The 20722-nt window shown below is 39.7% G+C and overlaps 1 protein-coding gene across 5 annotated transcripts in view; it reads left to right on the top strand.

Annotated features, from left to right (window-relative positions):
* The first annotated feature begins 11506 nt into the window (after positions 1-11506).
* Positions 11507-20722, top strand: part of STK38L (serine/threonine kinase 38 like) — a 116228-nt gene continuing 107012 nt past the window's right edge. For 2 of the 5 annotated variants that reach the window (XM_078154957.1, XM_078154956.1), the window contains exon 1: positions 11507-11741. Coding sequence is in view for 2 of the 5 variants with exons in the window: in XM_078154951.1 (XP_078011077.1) it covers positions 15784-15814 (31 nt within the window). In the remaining 3 variants the exon portion in view is untranslated. Of the gene's footprint in view, positions 11742-11922; positions 12024-15734; positions 15815-20722 lie in introns of those variants that run through there. The other 3 variants (XM_078154965.1, XM_078154951.1, XM_020965095.2) reach the window with 3 other exon arrangements.

Below are 20722 nucleotides of genomic sequence, written 5' to 3'. Positions count from 1 at the left end.
AGTCTCATACATGCTTTTGTAGATTAACTCCTAGACATTTAAAACATTTTGTTGCTATTTTAAATGCTATTTGTTTGTCCCAAACTATATATTCCCTTTGACCCAGCTATTATCACTACTATGCTTTTATCCCCAAAGAAATCAAAGAAAGAGGAAAAGGATTTATAAGAACAAAAATATTTATAGTACCCCTTTTCATGGAAGCTCCCAAACTGAAGCTAAGTGGATATGCTCCTATTGGGGAATGGGTTAAACAAACTGTGGTATATGAATTGAACGGCATAATGAAGTACTATTATGCCATAAAAAATATGAGATGGATAATTTCAGGGGAAATTGGCTAGACCTTTATAAACTGATGCAGAGTGAAGTGAGCAGAATTAGAACAATTTATACAATGGTAACAATATTATGGAGAAAAACAGCTTTGAAAGACTTTAGAACCCTTGATCAATGCAGTGATAAACTCTAAATCCAAAAGAATGAAGACGAAACATGTCACATATGTCACTGACAGAGAGGTGATGAACTGAAATATAGAAAGAAATACACATTTTCAGACATGGCTAATGTAGGAATTTGTTTCATGGTACTATATAGCTATGTGTTAAAGGATTTGTTTCGCAAGTTTGTTTTTTCTTTTAATCTGATCAGTTGAAGATGGTGGGAGGTACAGATGAGTTAAAAATAGTTTTTACTCGAAAAATTAAAATGATAAACTGTAAAAAGTAAGTGCTATTTCTCTATCTCATCCTGGATTTTAGTAGCAATGAACAGAAATTCCAATGATTTTGTGGATTTTGCTGAAGCAATTGTCTCTATTAATTTTCTTTTGATTTTTAGTTTTCAAAAGAATCATATCATGCATCATATGAATATAAGTTTACCTCTTCTTCGCCGATGCTTATTCACTGGATTTCTTTTTCTTATATTATTTCTAGTACTAGGTCAAATAATGATGACACTGGCCATACTTGTTTCTTCTGATCTCACTGGGAAAGCTTCCAGTATTTCTCCATTACACATAATGCTAGCTCTGGTTTTATATAAATGTTTTTGATCACATTAAAGAAATATGTTCTCATTCCTATGCTTTTCAACATTGTTAAGATAAATGAATACTGAATTTTATTGAAGGCCTTTTCTGCATCTATTGATAAAATTATATCACAGCTCTGTAGTGCTGGGCCTAGAGTCAGGAAGATCTGAATTCAAATCTGACCTTCCACACTTACTACTTATTTCACTTTGAGCAAATTGCTTAACCTCTATCTGCCTTAGTTTCTCCATCTGTAAAATGGGAGATAATAACAGCACCTAGTTCCCAGAGCTGTTGTGAGGATGAAACGAGATACTGTTTGTAAAGCTCTTAGCACAGCACCTGGCACATAGGCACTTAATAAATGCTTGTTCTCTTCTTCAAATTTTTTTGAAATTTGAATTTTTTTTAAAAATTTTGAAATTTTTATGATTTATTCTGTGAATTTTTCCTAATGTGGAGCTATTATCCAACATGGTCATAATGAATAACTTTAAAATCTATATTACTGTGATCTCTTTGCAAGTATTTTATTTAAAATGTTTGTATCAATTTTCATTAATGATATTGGTCTACATAGTCCTATTTTTCTGCTTTATCTCTCCAGGTTCTGGAAGTCAAACCATGTTTATCTCATAGAAAGAGGTTAGTAGAGTGACCATTTTCTCTTTTTTTGAAAGAATTATGTGGAATCATTTTATTTTTAACATATGTGATAAAATTTCCTTGAAAATCCATCAAGATCTAGAGTTTTTTCTTTTGGTAATTCATCTATGACTGGCTCAATTTCTCTTTCTGAGATATTTATTTATGTTATCTATGGCCTAATTTGGGAAATTTGGTATTTCACATTTTTATAGACATCTATACATTTTGTTTAGGTTTCCCATTTTGTTGCCATAATAATCCACTATGGTAGCAGTTGCTTAGTTTTTATTTATTCCTTCTTCATTTGTTGAGTATTTCCTCTTTAAATTTTTGGTTTTTGCTTTCATTTTTCTTTTTATAAAATCAGCTAATCATGACCTTTTAAAAACCAACTCTTTATTAGTTCAATTGTTTTATCTTGCCTTTAAGTTTATAAATCTCCTTGTGGTAGGAGCAATATTTCCTAAGACCCTGCCATGAGGGCTAAGCTAGCTTTTCCTCAGGGCCTATACCATGTAGTCTAGGCTAGTTTTTCCTTAAAAGGTACTGAAACCACTCTCAACATTTAATTGGTCCAGAGGATTAAAATTTATGACATAGTCTCCTGGTGGCCTAAATCCAAAGCTTGTTTACAAGGAGTCAGATTTCCTCCCTCAGGGTTCTGCCCAGTGGACCAGCATGGCCAACACAGAGGCAGGAAATTTGCACCCAACTGAATCCAAGTTCTATCCTTGCTGAATATTCTTTTCATGCTATGGCTAAGTCAACTTCCTTTTCTTAACTGTTAGATGACTTACAGTGGCTTATTTTACTCCATTTGTAAGTCTGAACCACTAAACCTGTCTGAGGAGTAAGGCATTACACCATTTGGTAGTAGTTGGATTGGAATGACATTGTTAAAGCGAGAGAAGGGTGGTGCAGAGGAAGGTGAGTCCCAGAAGGCCTATGACTTCTGGTGGTGCTTCTGGGGATACTGTATGCATGCACATTGTGAATTATTCCCCGCTGACCTGATGGAATTAGAGAGTATACTAGAGAGAGATATGAATGTGTTCTGCATCTTTGGGAACTGTGCCATGAAGGTAAAAAGTGCTATAAACTATTGAAAGGCAGCTAGGTTTTGCAGTGGATAGAGTGTCAGGCCTGGAGTCAGGAAGACTCATCTTCCTGAACTCAAATATGGCCTCAGACACTTAACAACTGAGTGACCCTGGAAAAAAATCACTTAACCCTGTTTGCCTCAGTTTCCTCATCTGTAAAATGAACTAGAGAAAGAAATGGCAAAACACTGCCATGTCTCTGCCAAGAAAACCCCAAATGGGGTCACAAAGAATCGGACATGACTGAACAACAACAACAAATTGAATTTGCCTAATTTTTTCTTTTGGTGATGATAGTGATCTCCAGATCAGCCATCTGTGCTGGACCTGAGTCCTTCTTAAAGACTGTAATTTGGGGATTACCTAAGAACTGTGATAAATAAAATGCTTGGGGCTTTTTATATGACATTCAGGAGGCCTTTGGGAACTGTGCCACATGGACTTTGTGGAAACTCTTTGATACAAGGCACTAAGGGACGTGCTTAAAAATATAATGCTTGATCCTCATTAAGACCCCAGAGATACTCCTAGAATTGGGAACACGTCCAAATGTGCCAAATCTACCTTAGCTGGGACCGGAGGGTATCTGCAATAGTTAAAAAGGATAAACAGCTTCTGCTCTTGCTATTTAGAACTCTGCCCCTCTTTTTCCTTGGGATTTCCTGTGAAAGGCCCCTAAAGAATGGGCCCTAGCACAAGCCCCAGGATATAGGGGCAATGCTTGAGCCCTAGTATGGGGGGGCAGTGCTTTCGTCCCAGAACAGATGGTTCTTGCATAGTTCAGCTGTGGCAGTGCTCGGGGCATCAAATATCCACCAGCTTGAGGGGAAAGTGTTCAGGATCTGGCAAAAGGGAGCACCACTAAATCACAGAGCAGGGAGACAGCATTAGTGCTTGTAGGCCCAGGCCCAGGTTGTCAGTGGCTATGCTCATAGTAGCATTCAGTCCCAGGATGGGGGCAGGGGCAGTACTCATTCCCCAGAATAGTAGCATATCTCTAGACCCAAGGGTGAGAAGGTGGGGATTTTTCAGACTCTGGCACAAGAGTAGTACAGTATAGGCATCAGCAGCAGTGATGGCAATTGGCGTGGGCCTCATTGGCAGCCATCAACAGTGTGGCCCCAATGGCAATGGATAGTGATGAGCCCTAATATCAGTGGAGTAAGCAGGCAGGGACATTAGTTCAGCAGAATGCACATTGGCATGAGCAGTGGCAAAGGCAGGCCCATACAGTATATGGCCCTTTGCCCACAATAATCTAGAAGTAATAGGGCTTCTCCACATTGCTACCAGTGCAGTCAGCGGACCATACCTTCCCAAGAGGGCTTTGGCAACCCTAAGGTGGAGTTAGGAAGTGATTTGTTTTCTTATGCCTATGCATTATTATTTTACTCTTAAGTTGGAGCCCACTCTTTCCATGGATATTGTATGGATTTGTGGGAGAGGCTTCCCCAGGTTTATGGGGGAAATGTTTTATACCTACTGTTCTTACTACTCCATCTTAGTGCCTTTACTAAATGCTAATTCTATCTACTGGCTGATTGCTAAATAGAAGGACATTGGTAGGGGCTCATGAGCTATAATGTCAGAAATGGAGTCCCTTAAGGTCTCCTTTCACAGGTAGAAACAAATTAGAATAGCATTTAGTTAGCAAAAAATGTTAAAACAGGAAGCTACCAGGTGGTATATTTCACCTTCCTACCTTGTCCCAGGTGAGTTACTCCTCAATCCAGCTCATCTTTTTCCTTTCAGTAACAACTTCTTCAAGGCTGACCTAGAAGCATCCCAGGGTTTATATCTCCTTTCCACAGAATAATGTCCTGAGGTCTAAAGTTTTTGACTGAGAGGCACCCTCTCCCATTGAAATTGTTTTTGAAAATTAACCTTAGGGTTATGCCCCAAGGCACATTTTGTGGGGCTTACCCCAAGTGAACCAAACTGCTAGTTATAGCTCTGCCCATCATTATTGATACTTCTTGGAATTGTAATTTTATTTGCATGGATGCTCCTCCATAAATGGAAATTTTGACCTCTCTATTGCTTACTAGATGGCCTTTGAAAGTTGCTGGAAATTCATTAACCTGAGGCCAATCAAATTACAAGACTACCTGAAGTTAGATTATCTTTTTCCTCAGAAAAAAAGGCACCATCAATCATCAATCATTATCATCACCACCACCACCACCACCACCACCATCATCATCATAATTAGTATTTATAGAATGTCTACTATGTGCCAGGCACTGTGCTAAGTGCTTTATAAATGGTACCTCATTTGGTTCTCATAACAACCCTGTATGGTACTGGGCTTGCATTCTAAGTTTGTTTGGTTTTTTCTTCTGCTTGGCAAAACCTGCCAAAACTTGTACTTAACTGAAAGACTTCCAGGACCCTAGGTTACCTTCACACCAGGGTGAGGTATTGGAGTAGCTCTTTAGTAGAGGTTTATCATTCTTAATAAATAAAACTCCTCCAATTATCAAGTGGTTTTTGAGCACCTATTATGTACTTAGCCTTAGGGAGGGTAACATAGTCCTCCTCTTGAGAAGAACTTAAACTTTTTAGCTTGCTATTGGGTGAGGCTCTTAACAGACAATGCTGAACGTTTTTTTCACCATAATTTTTACTAAGTTCTTCCTTCCCCAGTCTAGCTTACCAAGGTAATGGAGGTTCTGCCCATTTACTACTAGCTCAAAGAAGAGTGAGTGTCTGAACAGGGTTAGAGTTCCCCCTTGTTTGTGTAGTAAACAGTCAGAAATACCACTAACTGCTTTGTAAACACAAACTGCTCCGAGTAAACTGGGCAGCAGAAGCACTACGCCACGCACTGACACAAGAAGAAGTCCAGGTGTTCCTTCCCCTCCCCTACACAACATTTCCTCTGTTTCCTCTATGCCAAGGTCTGGTACATGCACAGGCCTAATTAGGTGGCTCGGCTAATGAAACTTCTCACAATATGGAAAGACTGGAAGTCTATTTCCAGAGAAGAGATGAGGAATAAGAGAAGTGTCCTGGAGAGATTGTGGAGCCTGCCCTTACATTTTGCAACTGGTTCCAGTTAACTGTGGTGAATAGGAAACTCTTTGATTGGCTAAAGAAGCATTCAAAAAAGGCATGTCAGCCTTGGCCATGGCTTTTGGCCATTCTCTCTTTAACTGCACTCTGCTGGTGTAACCCCTTTGCCCACAGAGACTGGTTATACAGATCATAACGTAGTAAAGGGAAAAATCTTGGGGTATTCTCCCCTCTGAGGCCATGTGGTTTTGAGAAAAAGGCCATGGTCTTTGGCTCTATGTTTGTTCTTTTCCATATTAGGTGGAGGGAATGGAGTCTCCAACCCAGCAAGCTGGCATTCCAGAGTCTGGGTTTGCAGCCAGCGAAGTATTGATGCCTGAAGCACCAAGAAAAGACTTTACAGAATGACCTTCTGCACCCAGGCCAGAAGCTGAGATGAAGGCTCATTCAGCAGCTATGCTTCTTCTGGACATGAACTTGATGGGACCAATGTTACAAAAGAACTGAGCTAAACTTTGAGTGTTCTCTTCCCCAGACACTGAGGTTATACATACTTGCTCCAAGGAAGGGTCTGCCCTTGAGGTGCTGGGGGGAAACGTTTGTACATTTGTTTTACTATTTTTTTAAAGTAAATTTCTTTTTAAGGAATTCCTACAACTTTAGTACCCTAATTGATCCAGGTGTTAAATGACTCTGTTATGTACCAGTGAGAATAATTTTCAACTTATGTTCTCTAAGTTTAGAAAAGCTAACTGATATAAAGTAGTTAAACAGAATTGGGAAACTAGTCATTGGTACCTAAAGGTAGGGAGAATATAGCCAGTAGCAGTTCAAGTCAATGGATTAGAGAAGAAAGATGCTCCAACTCATCAAGGTATTCTAGAATGCTGAATGGCCAATGTAGTAGCCTGGCTCTATATGGAACATAACTTATGAAAATGAAGCCCACAGAAATAAGGTGATCTGCTCATGTTCATATAATTAAGTTGGAGAGCTAGGATTTGTACTCGGGTCCACTGACTTCCAAATCTAGTACTCTTATCTACTGTATTCTGCTGCCTCAAGGAACTGGAATATTTTTGCTCTAAACTGACACTTTCACAACCTTACTCTGCTACCACCCCTTAATAACTATCTCTGCTCTTTTAAAGTTCATTCCTTCCTGACTAGATCTGTGTTGCTGAAATCTGTGGACCTTCATGCAACTCTGTCTTCCTTCATAATTCCTTGGCTTCACCTATAACTCCTGTGACTTCTGGCTCTAGGTTACTTCAACAAGGCACAGGCACAGTTCCACTTTAGAAGCCCCTTTCTCTCCCTTCCATCACATTTTACTGATTTTGCCCCCAGTGCTGGAATTCCTGCAGCTTTAATACCTAATTAATCCAGGTGTTAAATGATTCTGTCATGTACCTGTGGGAATAATTTTCAACTTTTGTTCTCTAAGTTTAGAAAGTGATAATTATTTCAAATGGTCCCATTAATAATCATCTGTCTAGGCATGCATAATAAAGGCTCTTTGTTACCTGCAGGTCAAGGACCCTCAAAAACCTGTTGGGAGAGTTTGTGTATAAAAGCCTCACTTTATAAACTGCAAGGTCCATCCAATGTACTAGTCCTTTTCACCTCTTCTCATTTGAATGCACACTTGAAGGCTAGTTAATTTGCCCACTGTTATTGCTTGATGAGTGAGTGTGTGTGTAGGGGAAGGTGGAGTTTAGGAATGGGGTTTTGATGAAGAGGGTGAGCTTATTTATATCTTTGGACAAACTGTTTTACTTGGGGTATAGATCAGAGAAAATCAGATCAATTGATACATCCAAATCCATTTGATGAAATTACAAGAGATAAGTGGCAGGTAACAAAAACAATGAGGCCTCTATTTTTATATAAACGGTTCAGGAAACTAGTTTGAGGTTTGGAAGAAACAATGGATTTGCCCCTGCTTGTGTTTTTTCTCTCGCTGCTCACTGATGTTGGCAAATAGGAAAATTGAGAGCTTAAAAGCAGAAAAACCAACTATGTTAGAAATTGGGCTGAGCTAGTTGAAAGCAAATTTTATTATGGAGAAAGAACCCAGCTCTCAAGGAAGACGTCAAGACTTTGCCCTTCATCTTTTCACTTGCATCTCTTGGAGAGTACAGAAAAGAGAAAGAGATTTCTTTCTCCTCTCAGTCTACTATTAGTAGTGGAGTCTCCAACAGAAGTTTATGGTAGCACCCAGTGGACTGGAGTATTGCTGTGGAATCAAATTAGCAAGAAGAATTGAGAACCTGAGATCCTGCCAGGGAGACGGATGGCAGGCCCCAGAGTTGATTCCCATTGCACTACAATATTGGGAAAAGGGAAAAGGAACAAAAGTAAGAGAGGGGAATAAAACCCATCGTACAAGGGTCTCTTTTCTATTTTTTTGTATGTTTCCTGAAGTAATAGGTCTTGTATTAACCTGCATTCAGTGCTGGGGCTGAACTCTCTGAATGAGATTCTCTGGGGGCAATGACAACTTCACATATTGTGACATCCTGGACAAAGTGAAAATTCTTTTTGCTTGTTTTTTTTTTTGGGGGGGATATATTTTGGTTCAGGTTCAGTACTAGAAATGAATGAGACACTGGTAGAAAGTATCTTACCAAAAAATTACTAAACAATAGCATAGAAAGGATATTCAACAACAATGAGGCAGCTAAGATCTGAGTTCAAATGTGACCTCAGACACACACTAGCTATGTGACCCTAGGCAAATTCCTTAACCTTCAATTGCCTCCATTTCCTCACTTGTAAAATGAGCTGGAGAAGGAAATAGCAAACCACTCCAGTGTCTTTGACAAGAAAACCCCAAATAAGCCGGACATGAAAAACGACTGAACAGCAACAGTACTGATTCATTTCTGTGCAGCTCTCATCACCAGGTCAGAAGGGTGTGATCAGCCTTAGTACCTTGGACCTTAAATATCAAGGATGGTTTCATTGCTTTTTTAAGATAAAAATTTGCCTGTTCTTTTTGGAATAAATGCTGCTTCTACCACATTGTGTAGTTTATAAGAACTTTAATACTTGGTCAGGGATAGAGTGGTCCACAGCCCTTAGGAGTTATTCCTTTTTTGGCTTGCCCAAAGGCCAGCCTTTTCCCAAACCAAAGCTTACCACTCTACAGTCTAATCAACCTAACCTTGTTTTGGTTCTCACTTGATATTTCACATTCTATCTTTGTGCAAGATGTTTCCCCATGCCTCCTCACCTCAGCTTTATAGGATTTCCTACAAAGCTCAGATGAAGAGTTTCTTTTTTTTTTTAATTTACATTTTCAAATTTAAAAAAATTAATAATAAATTTATTTGTTTTTAGTTTTCAACAGTCCCTTCCATAAGATTTTGAGTTCCCAATTTTCTCTTCAATTCTTCCCTCCCCCTACCCCAAGACAGCATGATAATTGATACAGGCTCAACATATACATTCATATTAAACCTCTTTTCACATTAGTGATGTTGTAAAGAAGAATTAGAACCAATGGGAGAAACTACGAGAAAGAAAAAACAAAAGAAAAAGAAGAGACAGAGCAAGTAATATGCTTCTATCTCCATTCTGACTCCATAGTTCCTTCTCTGGATATGGAAAGCATTTTCCATCATGAGCCTTTTGGAGTTGTCTTAGATCCTTGCATTGATAAGAAGAGATAAGTACATCAAAATTAGTCATCATACCATGTGGCTGTTACTGTGTACAATGCTCTCCTGGTTCTGCTCACTTCACTCTGCAATAGTTCATGTAAATCTTTCCAGGTTTTTCTGAAGTCTGCCTGTTCATCATTTCTTATAGCACAATAATATTCCATTACATTCATATACCACAACTTGTTCAGCCATTCCCCAACTGATGGGCATCCCCTCAATTTCCAATTCTTTGCCACCCCAAAAAGAGCTGCTATAATATTTTTATACATGTGGGTAAGAGTTTCTTTATACATAAGGACTTTCCTGATCTCTTGAGCTGCTAGTATCTTACCACACCTCCCGCACCCCCCCCCGTTATCTTGTATTTATTTTGTTTATATTTTTGCTTTGACTTATATATTTTTATCTTCTTATGTATGTTGTTTCCTCCTTTGAAATGGTAAGCTCTTTATGCCCAAAGAATGCTTCATTTTTGTCTTTGTACCATCAGCACCTGGCACAGTAAAATGAAGGTGCTTAATAAAGGCCTTTTGATCGATTAAATCTTCCTCTGTAGGCAAGAAAAAGATTTTCATTTTATAGGCAAGGAAACTGAGACTTCTAGAGTTTACAACTACCTTGCTGGGCTGTTATGAAGATCAAATGAGATAATATTTGTAGAAAGGGCCTAGCACACTATCTGGCAAATAGTAGGTATTACATAAATGTTCATTCCCTTCTCTTACCTGGCACATCTGAGATCACATAATAGGTGGCAAAGCAAAAACATGGTCTTCTACTTAAGTCTCATCAATAGTACAATGATGGACAGTGATTCTAAAGGACAGATAATAAGGAATGCTGCCCACTTCCTGACAGAGAGTTGACAGACTAAACATCTAGGACCAAAATATTTTGGACCTGGCCAAGAGAAGAATTTATTTCGCTTGACTATGCTTGGTTTTGTTTCGTTTTTAATTGTTTTTATTTTCGAATTCTCTCCATCCCTTCCTTTACCCATTGAAAAGGCAAGAAAAAAAAATATATATTACACATGAAGTCATGCAAAACATATTTCCACATTAGCCACGTTGGGAGAAGGGGTCAAGAAAAATCAAGTGAGGGAAACTGTGCTTCCACCGGCACTCAGAGTTAATCAATTCTCTCTCTGGAGGTGGATAGCATTTTTATCGTAAATTCTTTGGAACTGACCTGGATATTGTATTGATCAGGGTAGCTAAGCTTGACTATGCTTGTAGCAAAGTTTTTTGTTTTTCTTTTTTTTTGGAGGGGGGGGAGAGGATTAAAAAAAATGCTTGTTAATTGAAAAACAAAACAAAACAAAACACCGTAATTTAAAAACCCTAGGTCTTCTGACTTTTAGGCTTCCCTAAACCTTGTTGCCTCATTAACAAACGTTTCTTCAGAAATCAAAGGAGGGATTCCATTTCGCCGCCTTCCAAAGATCCTCCTGGATCGGAAATTCTACGTTACCAAAAACCCAAAACCAAAACAGCCCCCGCCAAAAAACAATCAACCCCCCCAAAAAAAAACAAACAAAAAGGGAACGAGCTTGTCGCGGTGCTGTCTCGTCACCTCCAGTGTCTACCTCTCCTGAACTTCACACCCAGGAAAGTAGTTGGACTTGCTTTGAGAAATAAAGGGACGGGCATGGGTGGGCTGGGCTGCGGGAAGAGCGAGTCCCGCGCGCCGTCCGGGGCGCCCCGCTCAGGGCTGGACTCGGCCAGGTGGCCCCGGGCAGGAGGGGAGGTGACTGACGGGTGGCTCCGGCCGGAGATGCCCGCCACCCGGGAGATAGATGCAGACGCTCGGAGACTCAGACTGGAGGGGGAGGAGGCGGGAGGCGTGGGGGCGAGGGGAGGGGAGGAGAAGGAGGAGGGGCGGGTGGGGGGGTCCCGGGGGGAGGGGGCTCCTCCAGCTCGCGAGAGTTGGCTCCGAGGCGGCAGCTCAGAGATTCGGGCTCCTGCTCCCGAGTCCCCACCTCCCGGAGAGGCGGAGCGAGGGAGGGGGTGAGGGAGAGGGAGGAGGGGGGAGCCGGGGAGGAAGTGAGCCGACTGGCAGGCGAGCAGGCACACGCACACTCACACTCACACACAAGCACACCAGCACCCGCACACACGCACGCACACACAGGCGGCTGCAGGCTGAGGGGAGGCAGGAAGCCGGCAGCAGCCGAGCAGCCTCCGAGGGAGCAGCAGCAGCAGGAGGAGGAGAGGAGGAGGAGGAAGAAGAAAGAGGAGGAGGAAGGAGGAGGAGGAGGAGGAGGAGGTGAGTCCTGCAGAGATGCCCACCTCGCCCAGTCCTCCGGCCCCTCTGTTCCCCACCCCACCCCCCAGCTCCCCGTACAGCTGCCTCTCTCGTGCCCCCTTACTAGTTCCAACTCTGCTCAGAGCGAGAAGCAGCGGCAGATTCTCTTTGTGGTCTTTTTGGGGGGGGGGCAAAGAGAGCCTAGCTCATCCCTGCCAAGCTGTAGTTGCAGCTAGGGCCATGGTCCTTCTAGATCCCTGGGGGTGATATTGTTCCTGCCTGTCTGGAGAGGTAACCTGAAGGGTAAGGGAGGTATCTTTGTCCTTCTCTAATGCTTCTCTTGCCTCCCTTCCTCCCCCCTCCATCCTCCCTATTCCCCGCAAGTCCCTAACATAAACAATTTTCTGTCCCCTACTAGAGTATCTCTTTCCTTCTAACCTCCCCGGTTCCCTGCCCCCCCCCAGCTGTTTGTTTTAATGGAGAGGACAGATGCTAGAGATAGCTAGTTGTGGGGGCTGCTTGATATGATTTCTAAAAACTGATGCGTCAGATTGCTAAACATTTCACTGATAGACCCACAGTGAAAAATCCTCGGGCTCTCAAATGCAGCAGTTTGTCAAATCCTAGCTTAAAAATTCACCCCTTGATCCTGGGATCCTTTATCCTTTCCTTTTTAACTGCACTTTCCAGCTCCTTTCTCTCCTTTTCTTACCCTTAGAAGCGTTTGGTTGGGGCAGGAGGAGGGGAGAGGCTTGGACCTCAGTGTAGGGAGCATGTCATCTTTAAAAAGTTGCCAGATTGATGTCTGTAGGACAGACTGTATTCTAAAAGCCAGGTGCTCTTCAGGTTAGCCATGTTAAGCTCTGATTTGTAATGTTGTTATGAATTATGTGTTTTAGAGAATTTAAAACAAAAGGTTTGGGTGGGGAGAATGGATTGTACAAAAGTATGATGCTATTTATTTTATTACAAACATACATGAAAAAATCTTTACCTGTTTCTTAGAGTTTATGATGAGTTGTTGACAGGAACAAATGATTTGAAAATGGCTTGGGTATATCACTTTTCCATGTCTGATTCATTTTTTTTTTCTTCCTAAACTTGAAAGTGGGAGATGTGCTGAGAGATTTCTAGTGTTGTCTTTTTCTGTGCTCTAACATGTCAGGTCACTCTACTTGAAATGCCTAGCTTTATTAGCCAGCTGCAGTTTTTTGAATGTTCTTTGTCTGAAAACTGTACATGACACTGGAAACCCCTTTGTGTTTGCCTAGCTATTCTCTTTGCCTGCCTCAGGATATATACAACAATTAAGCTTATTATACCTCCTTAAAGCAAGTTCTCCACCTTTCTTCTCAGTAGTTCAGTTACTGTAGGTGAAATAGCCTCTTCTGTGAGTTCAAAGTGTAACACTTGCCTAAAACAACATATCTGCCCTTGGATTTGCAATATCTAATAATATTTAAAAAAAAAGTGGTAGAATTACTTTACCATTAATCATTTAAAATAACAATAACTGATAAAACTTTTAATTTAGCACATATTTGTGCTCTCCTAGTCCAGGAGTTAAGATGGCTAATGGTAGTTTTTAAATTGATTAAGATGGGTCTAAGATTTAAAAAAAAAAGGATATTTTTATAATGCTTTAAAGTTTGTCAGAGCACTTTACAAACATTATCTCATCTGATCCTCTCCACAGTCCTCCACAGTAAAAAGTATTAGTATCCCACTTTGCAGTTGAAGAAACTAAGCCTCACAGACTTTAGTTGACTTTTCCCATGGTCAAAAAAGTTTCTGAGCTGGATTTAGAACACAGGTCTTCCTGACTCCAAGTTCAGTACTTTATTCACTATACTTGATTGTCCCTCAAAAAAAAATGGATATAGTTTTATGCATTGATTTACTTGCATTTTTTAAAACTGCCCTAGTACTGGAGAATGAAAACCGTGGACTTCATAAAACTATATACCAAACTGGAGACAGTTACTCTTTTCTTGCTTTTTGTACTTGAAGCTAAAAGAGCTAGTTTAGTGTCAACCTTAGCACTGACTTATTTGATTACTCTTCTCCTTTCCCCACGTAGAAAGTCTATTTGTTTTGGTCTATGGGTCCCCCTGCCTAGCATGGTGCCTTCTACCTAGCAGGTACATAAAAAATGTTTGTTGAATTGACTTGATCCAGGCCAAATCACTAAAATGCTGAGCCTCAGTTTTCATATCTGTAAAACAAGGATGCACTGCCAACCTCAGGGGCATTGCCAAGGTCAAATGAAATACTTACTGTGCAGTAAAGTAATAGATAAATATAAATAGAAGCTGTTAATTGTATACTTAATTTTTGTTATTAAAACAAATAAAAACTCAGGTGACTGGCAGTATTTGTGCAAGCCTAGGATTTTTGTCCTTGCCAGTTTTTTAATGCTGAAAGGTTACTTTAGAGAAAGGGGGGCAGGTTTCAAGTTCTTAAGCACAAAGGAAAAATTGTGCTTTTCAGAAAACTGTGTGTATTAAAACTATTGACTCGGTTCTGCTGTTTGTCTTAGGTAAAGTGTTTCAGCATAAAGAGTAATGCAAAATCAAATGCTGAAATGACTTTCTGTTTTATAAGAGTCTTTTGTTTGCTGAGATGACAAGGTATAAATCAGGCAAACAATATTGTAATTGTAACTGTGATCACATTAAAATGAGCGGGACCAGTTATGATTTGGTTAGAGTTAATATCTTCAGGAACTGTTTACTGTACTGCTGTTTTAAATAGGCTGGATTTTGTGAATGGATAACAAACCTAGCTTTTATGGCCTTAGATACAATATAATGTAGCTGCAATGAGAGTGTTGCCACTACTTTAAGAATGTGACATGAATCACTACTTTGTCTTGTTTTCTCTTTTTTCTAAGTTAAAAAAAATATTGAACATGGCATTCATGGTACTTGCTTAAGTCTTTGTAGAACCTAAAATCAGTCTCCATAGGAAGAGAGTTTTTAATTGACCAGATGAAATTGTTTCAGGATAGTCAGATGATACCAGATGAAATGGATGGTCAGATTCACAATGATTAATGTTATGTCTGTAGTTTCAGGGAGTTAGTTTGTGCCATTGTACTGGTCTAACTAAATTTAGGAACAAAAGGATTCATTTTCCAGGAAGAAGCTTGAAACAATGAAAGCCCAGATAAGTAAGTAATCTTTCAGGTACCTTTAGCTGTTAATTCATTTTGGACATTGCTCTTTGTGGTACAGATTAAATAGAGTCCTTCCTTGGGACTTGTGAGAACCCCTACTGACAGTTGCCAATTTGGATTTAAAACAAGAAATTAGATTTGTTTGGGTATTAACTCTCCTACGTCTAGTGAAAGTCTTAAAGCATTCACTATTTTGGCTCACAATTTGTCAGACTATTGAATCTTCAGAATTTTTTAGCTGAACTCCGAAGTTAGAATATTCTTAATAGGTATGTATCAGGGCTCCTACTTCTTATTTAAACAAATAGCTAAATTTTTAAAAAGAACTGAAATAAGGTTTTGAATAGTTTCAGAATTGAAGAGTGTAAAGGGAAAGGAGTGGATTTGTATTTCGTATCTGATAACTTTTCTAAATCCTTTCAGACTAGAATAAAAAGTGTTCTTTTATATTTTATTATTACTTATAAAGCTTTTAGGATAGGTGACTTGTTATTTGTAGTGCTGAAATAATACATTGCACCATTGTGATTGGGAGTGGGAGGGTAGGAACTAATTGTGATTTACTTTTTCTTTCTGAATCCTGAACTAAGAATCAAGAAAACCTGTTGAAATCCCATTATTTTTGATGTGACTACTTTACGCAAAATGGGGATAATACCCTTAGTACCTGTCTCTCTGAGTTGCTGTGAGAAATGAGATAATGTTTGCAAATCACTATGTAAATATCAGTTATTTTTATAACAGTAGTTAACTATGTTCTTTCGCCAACGAGCTGAAATAATCCAAAGTCTAAGGTAGATGTATCTGTTGTTCCTAGGAGCTTAGGGAGTCACAGGTCTGCACTGGAAGGGCTTCTAAAAATTGTCTCCTCCAGGAAACTTCCAAATGTTAATACTATTTACAGGAAGAACTAAAGGTAAGTAGATTCTGGAAGACTTTGCCATTATCTATCATCTGTAGGAAGGGGACAAGAGATTCTGTCATCAGTTAGATATTGTTGTGTTTTCAGCATTGTTTTTGGCTAATACAAAGAAATGCAAAGATACCTTAATTAGTCTTCTGGAAACAGGCTCATTACAAAATCAGCTTGGGGAATGAAGGGTTTGATGGAAGTTCTGGTCTGGTCTACCTTGGGTGTGTTATGGCATAGGTTGAGGAAAAGATAACGAACCTGTCTCAGGTAAAGGCTTAAAACCATTGAGACAATATCAAGTCTGTGCCCAAGGCTTTCAGTGACCTGATCACCAGGGAGTGGGGAAGACTTGTTTGGCTTCCCTCCTACTGGAAAGGGGCTAAGTAGAGATATGGGAAGAGAAAGGAAGAAATGCACGTCCTGGGATATAGATCCCTATACCTCTATCATCGTTTGTACTACTAGCAATGAAATATCTCTCAAAGTGTGCCATTAGATTGAATCCTATTGTTAGTAGACACAGTGCTGATGTTTAGAGAGTTTGTAGACTAGTTGGGAAATCATGGAGATCAAAAGGATTTCAGCAGTAAGATTATTAACCTCCTACTTCTTTCTGTAACATCTCAACAGATGCAGGGGTTAGATTAGATGACCTCTGGGGTGTCTTCTAATTTGGAGATAATTACTGCTAGATGGCACAATGGATAGAGCCCTGGACTTGGAATCACAAAGACCCTTCAGATGTGACTTCTCTGACGCTTCTTATCTGTGTGATCTTGGGCAAGTCACTTAACCTCTATAGGAATCAGTTTGCTCATTTCTGAAATGGGAATAACAATAGCATCTACCTCTGAAGATTGTTGTGAGGATAAAATGAGATAATTTTTGTAAAGTACTTAGTACAGTGACTGCTACAGAGCAGTTTAAAAAACAATCTTAGGTCTCAAAGCAACTTCAGGGTTGATCTAACCTAGGTGCTCTTAACCTGAACTTTGGCAGACTGGTCCATGACAAAAATGTTGGGAACCCCTGGGCTGGATTTTAAAGCAGCTTTACCTTATTTTATAGATGAAGCCGAGGCCTCTAAAAGTTGTGACTTGTTCATTTGTCACACAGCTTGTTAGTGTCAGGATCTTGCTTCCCATACCAGGACTCTTTCCACTCTTCTTTCATTAATATAATTATCCTGCAGACTCAAATGTGTCCTGATTTGCATGTTACCATATTCTTTCCCTCCTTTTCTCCAACTATCTCCCTCCCCATGTATAGACAGCAGTTTTAAACTCTTAAAATAGCTTCATGTCTCCCTGTTTAAATGTAAGCTTCTGGGAAGGTAAGGCGTCTTATTTATCTCCAATTTTCCTTGCTACTTAGAATGGTAGAGCCCAGTTAATACCTGTGTTAATCTTCACAACAGCCCTGTGGGGCAGGTGGCAGTATACCCATCTTACAGATGAAATGGAAGCTGAGACTTGCCTGTGGTCATATAAATTAGACTCAGGTCTGGGATTTAAAACTCCAATTTAATGACTTCTATTCAAACATATTTTCCATCAGAGAGGAATATGATGCATTAGAAAGAGCACTGGATTTGGAGTCAAAAGGGTCTGGGTTCAAATGCTACCTTAGTTACTTTTATTACCTGTGTAACTTTAGGCAGGTCATTTCATTTCTCTGAGCTTTGGTTTCCTGAATTGTAATGTGAAGGGGATTGAATAACATAGACTTTAATGGTCCCAGCTCTTAGTCTATGATCCATTTCTCTTCTTTTCTTCGACATGTATTTTGAACTGTTTTCTTTATTACTTGGTTAGGATTCCTATGATCCATTCAGGTACCTTCTTGTGACCATTAGCAGGCATTTGGGAGATACAGTCAAGAAGCCTTTCCCAATCCCCCTTAATGCTAGTACTTTCCTTCTAAGACTAGTTCACATTTATCCTGTATATAACTTGTATGTACATAGTAGTTTGCCTATTGTCTTCCCCATTAGATTGTGATCTCATTTTTTCCTGTCTTTGTATCCCCAGCACTTAGAACAGTGCCTAACATACATTAGGTGTTTCGCAAATGTTTGTTGACTTGAACAAGTATTTATTATGTTTCTTACGCTGAAGAAGGCCTAGATACAGCCCTATATTTCTCATCTTGCTTAATCAAATTCAGTAAGCATTTATTATTTATCTATTTATTTTTTAGTTTTCAACATTTGCTTTTATAAGATTTGAGTTCTAAATTTTCCCCCCTCCTCAAGATAGCATGCAATCTGATATGGGCTATACATGTATGATCATATTTAAACATATTTCCACATTAGTCAGGTTGTGAAAGAAGAATCAGAACAAAAGGGAAAAACCACGAGACGGAAAAAACAAAAAAACAAAGAGGAAATCGTATGCTTCAGTCTGCATTCAGACTCCATAGTTCTTTCTCTGGATGTGGATAGCATTTTCCATCATGAGTCTTTTGAATTGTCTTAGATCATTGCATTGCCCAGAAGAGCTAAGTCTAACAAAGTTAGCCATCACACAATGTTGCTGTTGCCCTGTACAGTGTTCTCCTGGTTCTGTTTACCTCTCAGTAAGCATTTGTTAAATACCTACAGTATGCAATGCACTATGCTTGGCTCTGGATATAAAAAGATAAAAGAATCAGTTTCTGTTTGCAAGGATCTTACAAAGCAGTATACAGTAATTTCAAGAGGGAAATAGGTAACACTTAGGATGGAGGTAGGTTGGGGAAGAAATCAGGAAAACCTTCTGGAGGTGGCACTAGTTGTGCCTTGAAGGAAGCTAGAGAGTGTGAGGTAGAGGTGAGGAGGAAGTGCATTCCAGATTTGGGGAATTATTTGTGCAAAGACAGGAATGTAGAATTTAGGATATCATGGATAGGCAAATTTGACTGGAATAAGGAGTACTGGAAGGGAAAGAATATAAAATAAGACTGGAATGGTAAGTGGTATCAAGATTATGAAGGACAGTAGGTGGAGCAGTAGATAGAGTACTGGACTTGGAATCAGGAAGACTCTTCTTCATGAGTTCAAATACAGCCTCAGACACTTACTATCTGTGTGACCCTGGGCAAGTCAGTTGACCTTGTTTGCCACAGTTCCTCATCTGTAAAGTGAGTTGGAGAAGGAAATGGCAAACCACTCCCGTTTCTTTGCCAAGAAAACTCCCCAAAGTAGAGTCAGGAAGAGTTGGCCATGACTGAACAACAATATCTAAATGGAGAAACTGAAGAGGTATGAGGCAGCCCAGGTTTTAAGAGATAAATTAGTGGGAGAGGAGGAATTGTGATCTAGTCTTTTCTTTCCAAAAGCTAATATTCTAGTATAGAGGATGACAAATAACTGTAATATAAATTAGAGCCTAAATGTCTAGAAGAGGTGAGATGGTATGAAAGATATGAGACATTAGAGATTATCTCTAGCTAGGGGGAATTAAAGGAGTTTCATGTAGTCATAGGAAAGTAGAATTTAGGTCTCCTGACCTATTTCTGCCTATTGATTCACTCCTTTAAAAGGCTCTATGGGGCTAGCTAGGTGGCTCAGTGGATAGATCAACCACCCTGGAGTCAGGAGGACCTGAGATAAAATTGGGGCTTAGACACTTACTAGCTGTGTGACCCTGGGCAAGTTACTTAACCCTGACTGCCTTGGGGGGAAAAAAAGACTCTAAGACCTTGGGCAGATTACTTAATTTGCCTCAGTTTCCCCTTCTATAAAATGAGGGCCCTTCCAGCTCTATATTATATATTATAGATAATCTTGTGTGAATTCTTCCCTGATTTCTCACCCTGCCTTCTGCACATAACACTTTGTATTAATAGTTTTTGAAAACTTTGGTGGAAGCTGATATTTGGCACTTTTCCTATGGGATAGAAATCCCTTAATTTGAAGGTGGTTTGCTAACATGATAAATTGCCTCTTACTTTCATCTTTGTGAAGTTAAGTGGAGAAAATACAGATTCCAGGAATAAAAGAACACACAAATCTTCCATTAACTTTTTTCTGCACATAATATCTTTGAACTTTTCTTTGTCCAGTTTTATCAATACCTCTCTTCAATCCTCTAATATCTTCCCTCTGTTCTACTCCCACTGCTGCCATCTTGGTTCAGGACCCTCATTAGCACTACCCTAGACCATCATTGTCTTATTAGCTGTTCCCTTTTCATAACCTTTTCAATCCATCCTTCATACAACTGCAGGCAGTCTTCTCTGATGCATAGGTTTGATCATATTGTCCACTCCATCAAAAATTTCAGTGGTTTCATGTTGACTACTAAATGAAATACAAATTCCTTAGCCTAGCTTTCAAGGTTCTGATCTATTTTTTTAGACTTAACTTACACTGCTCCCCTTCAAGCGATCCCCATGCCAATCATTTGTTTTCCTCATACCTCCCTCTTCTGCCTTTGTATTTCACAAACTGTTTGTCACCAAGACAATTCACCATGCCTGGAATGAACTTCCCCCACAACTCTACCTGTTGAGATCTTTCCTTCCTTCACTGGTTAGCTCTGGTGTCATCTCCACAATTAAAACTTCTGGAGAGCAAACCAGATTAGCTGGTTCCTCCTGGAATAATGAAAAACTGAGATTAGGTGGGGATCAGATAATTTAGTGAGGAAGGGAAGGATTGTCATGTGGGTGGGAGCAAAGTAGGTGTGGGTTTAGGTGGGGCTGGAACCAATTCCGAAAGGAAGAAGGTGGTTAATAGATGGGGATATTTTAGCGGAACTTGAAGATTTATCTGTTGGATTCCCAAACTGGTTGCTGCTGGCACATCTTTCTCCCATTATAAACATTAGTATATATTAATATAATGTTATTGAACATTGATAAATGCTTATTGACTGGCTGATTCTCTGCAAGGTATTTTTGTGAGGTGGCATAGCCAGCAGCAGC

The sequence above is a fragment of the Phascolarctos cinereus genome, unplaced genomic scaffold, assembly GCF_003287225.1.
Source record: "Phascolarctos cinereus isolate Bilbo 61053 unplaced genomic scaffold, phaCin_HiC Scaffold_1;HRSCAF=81, whole genome shotgun sequence".
NCBI lineage: Eukaryota > Metazoa > Chordata > Mammalia > Diprotodontia > Phascolarctidae > Phascolarctos > Phascolarctos cinereus.
This window is presented reverse-complemented; position numbering and strand designations above follow the sequence as displayed.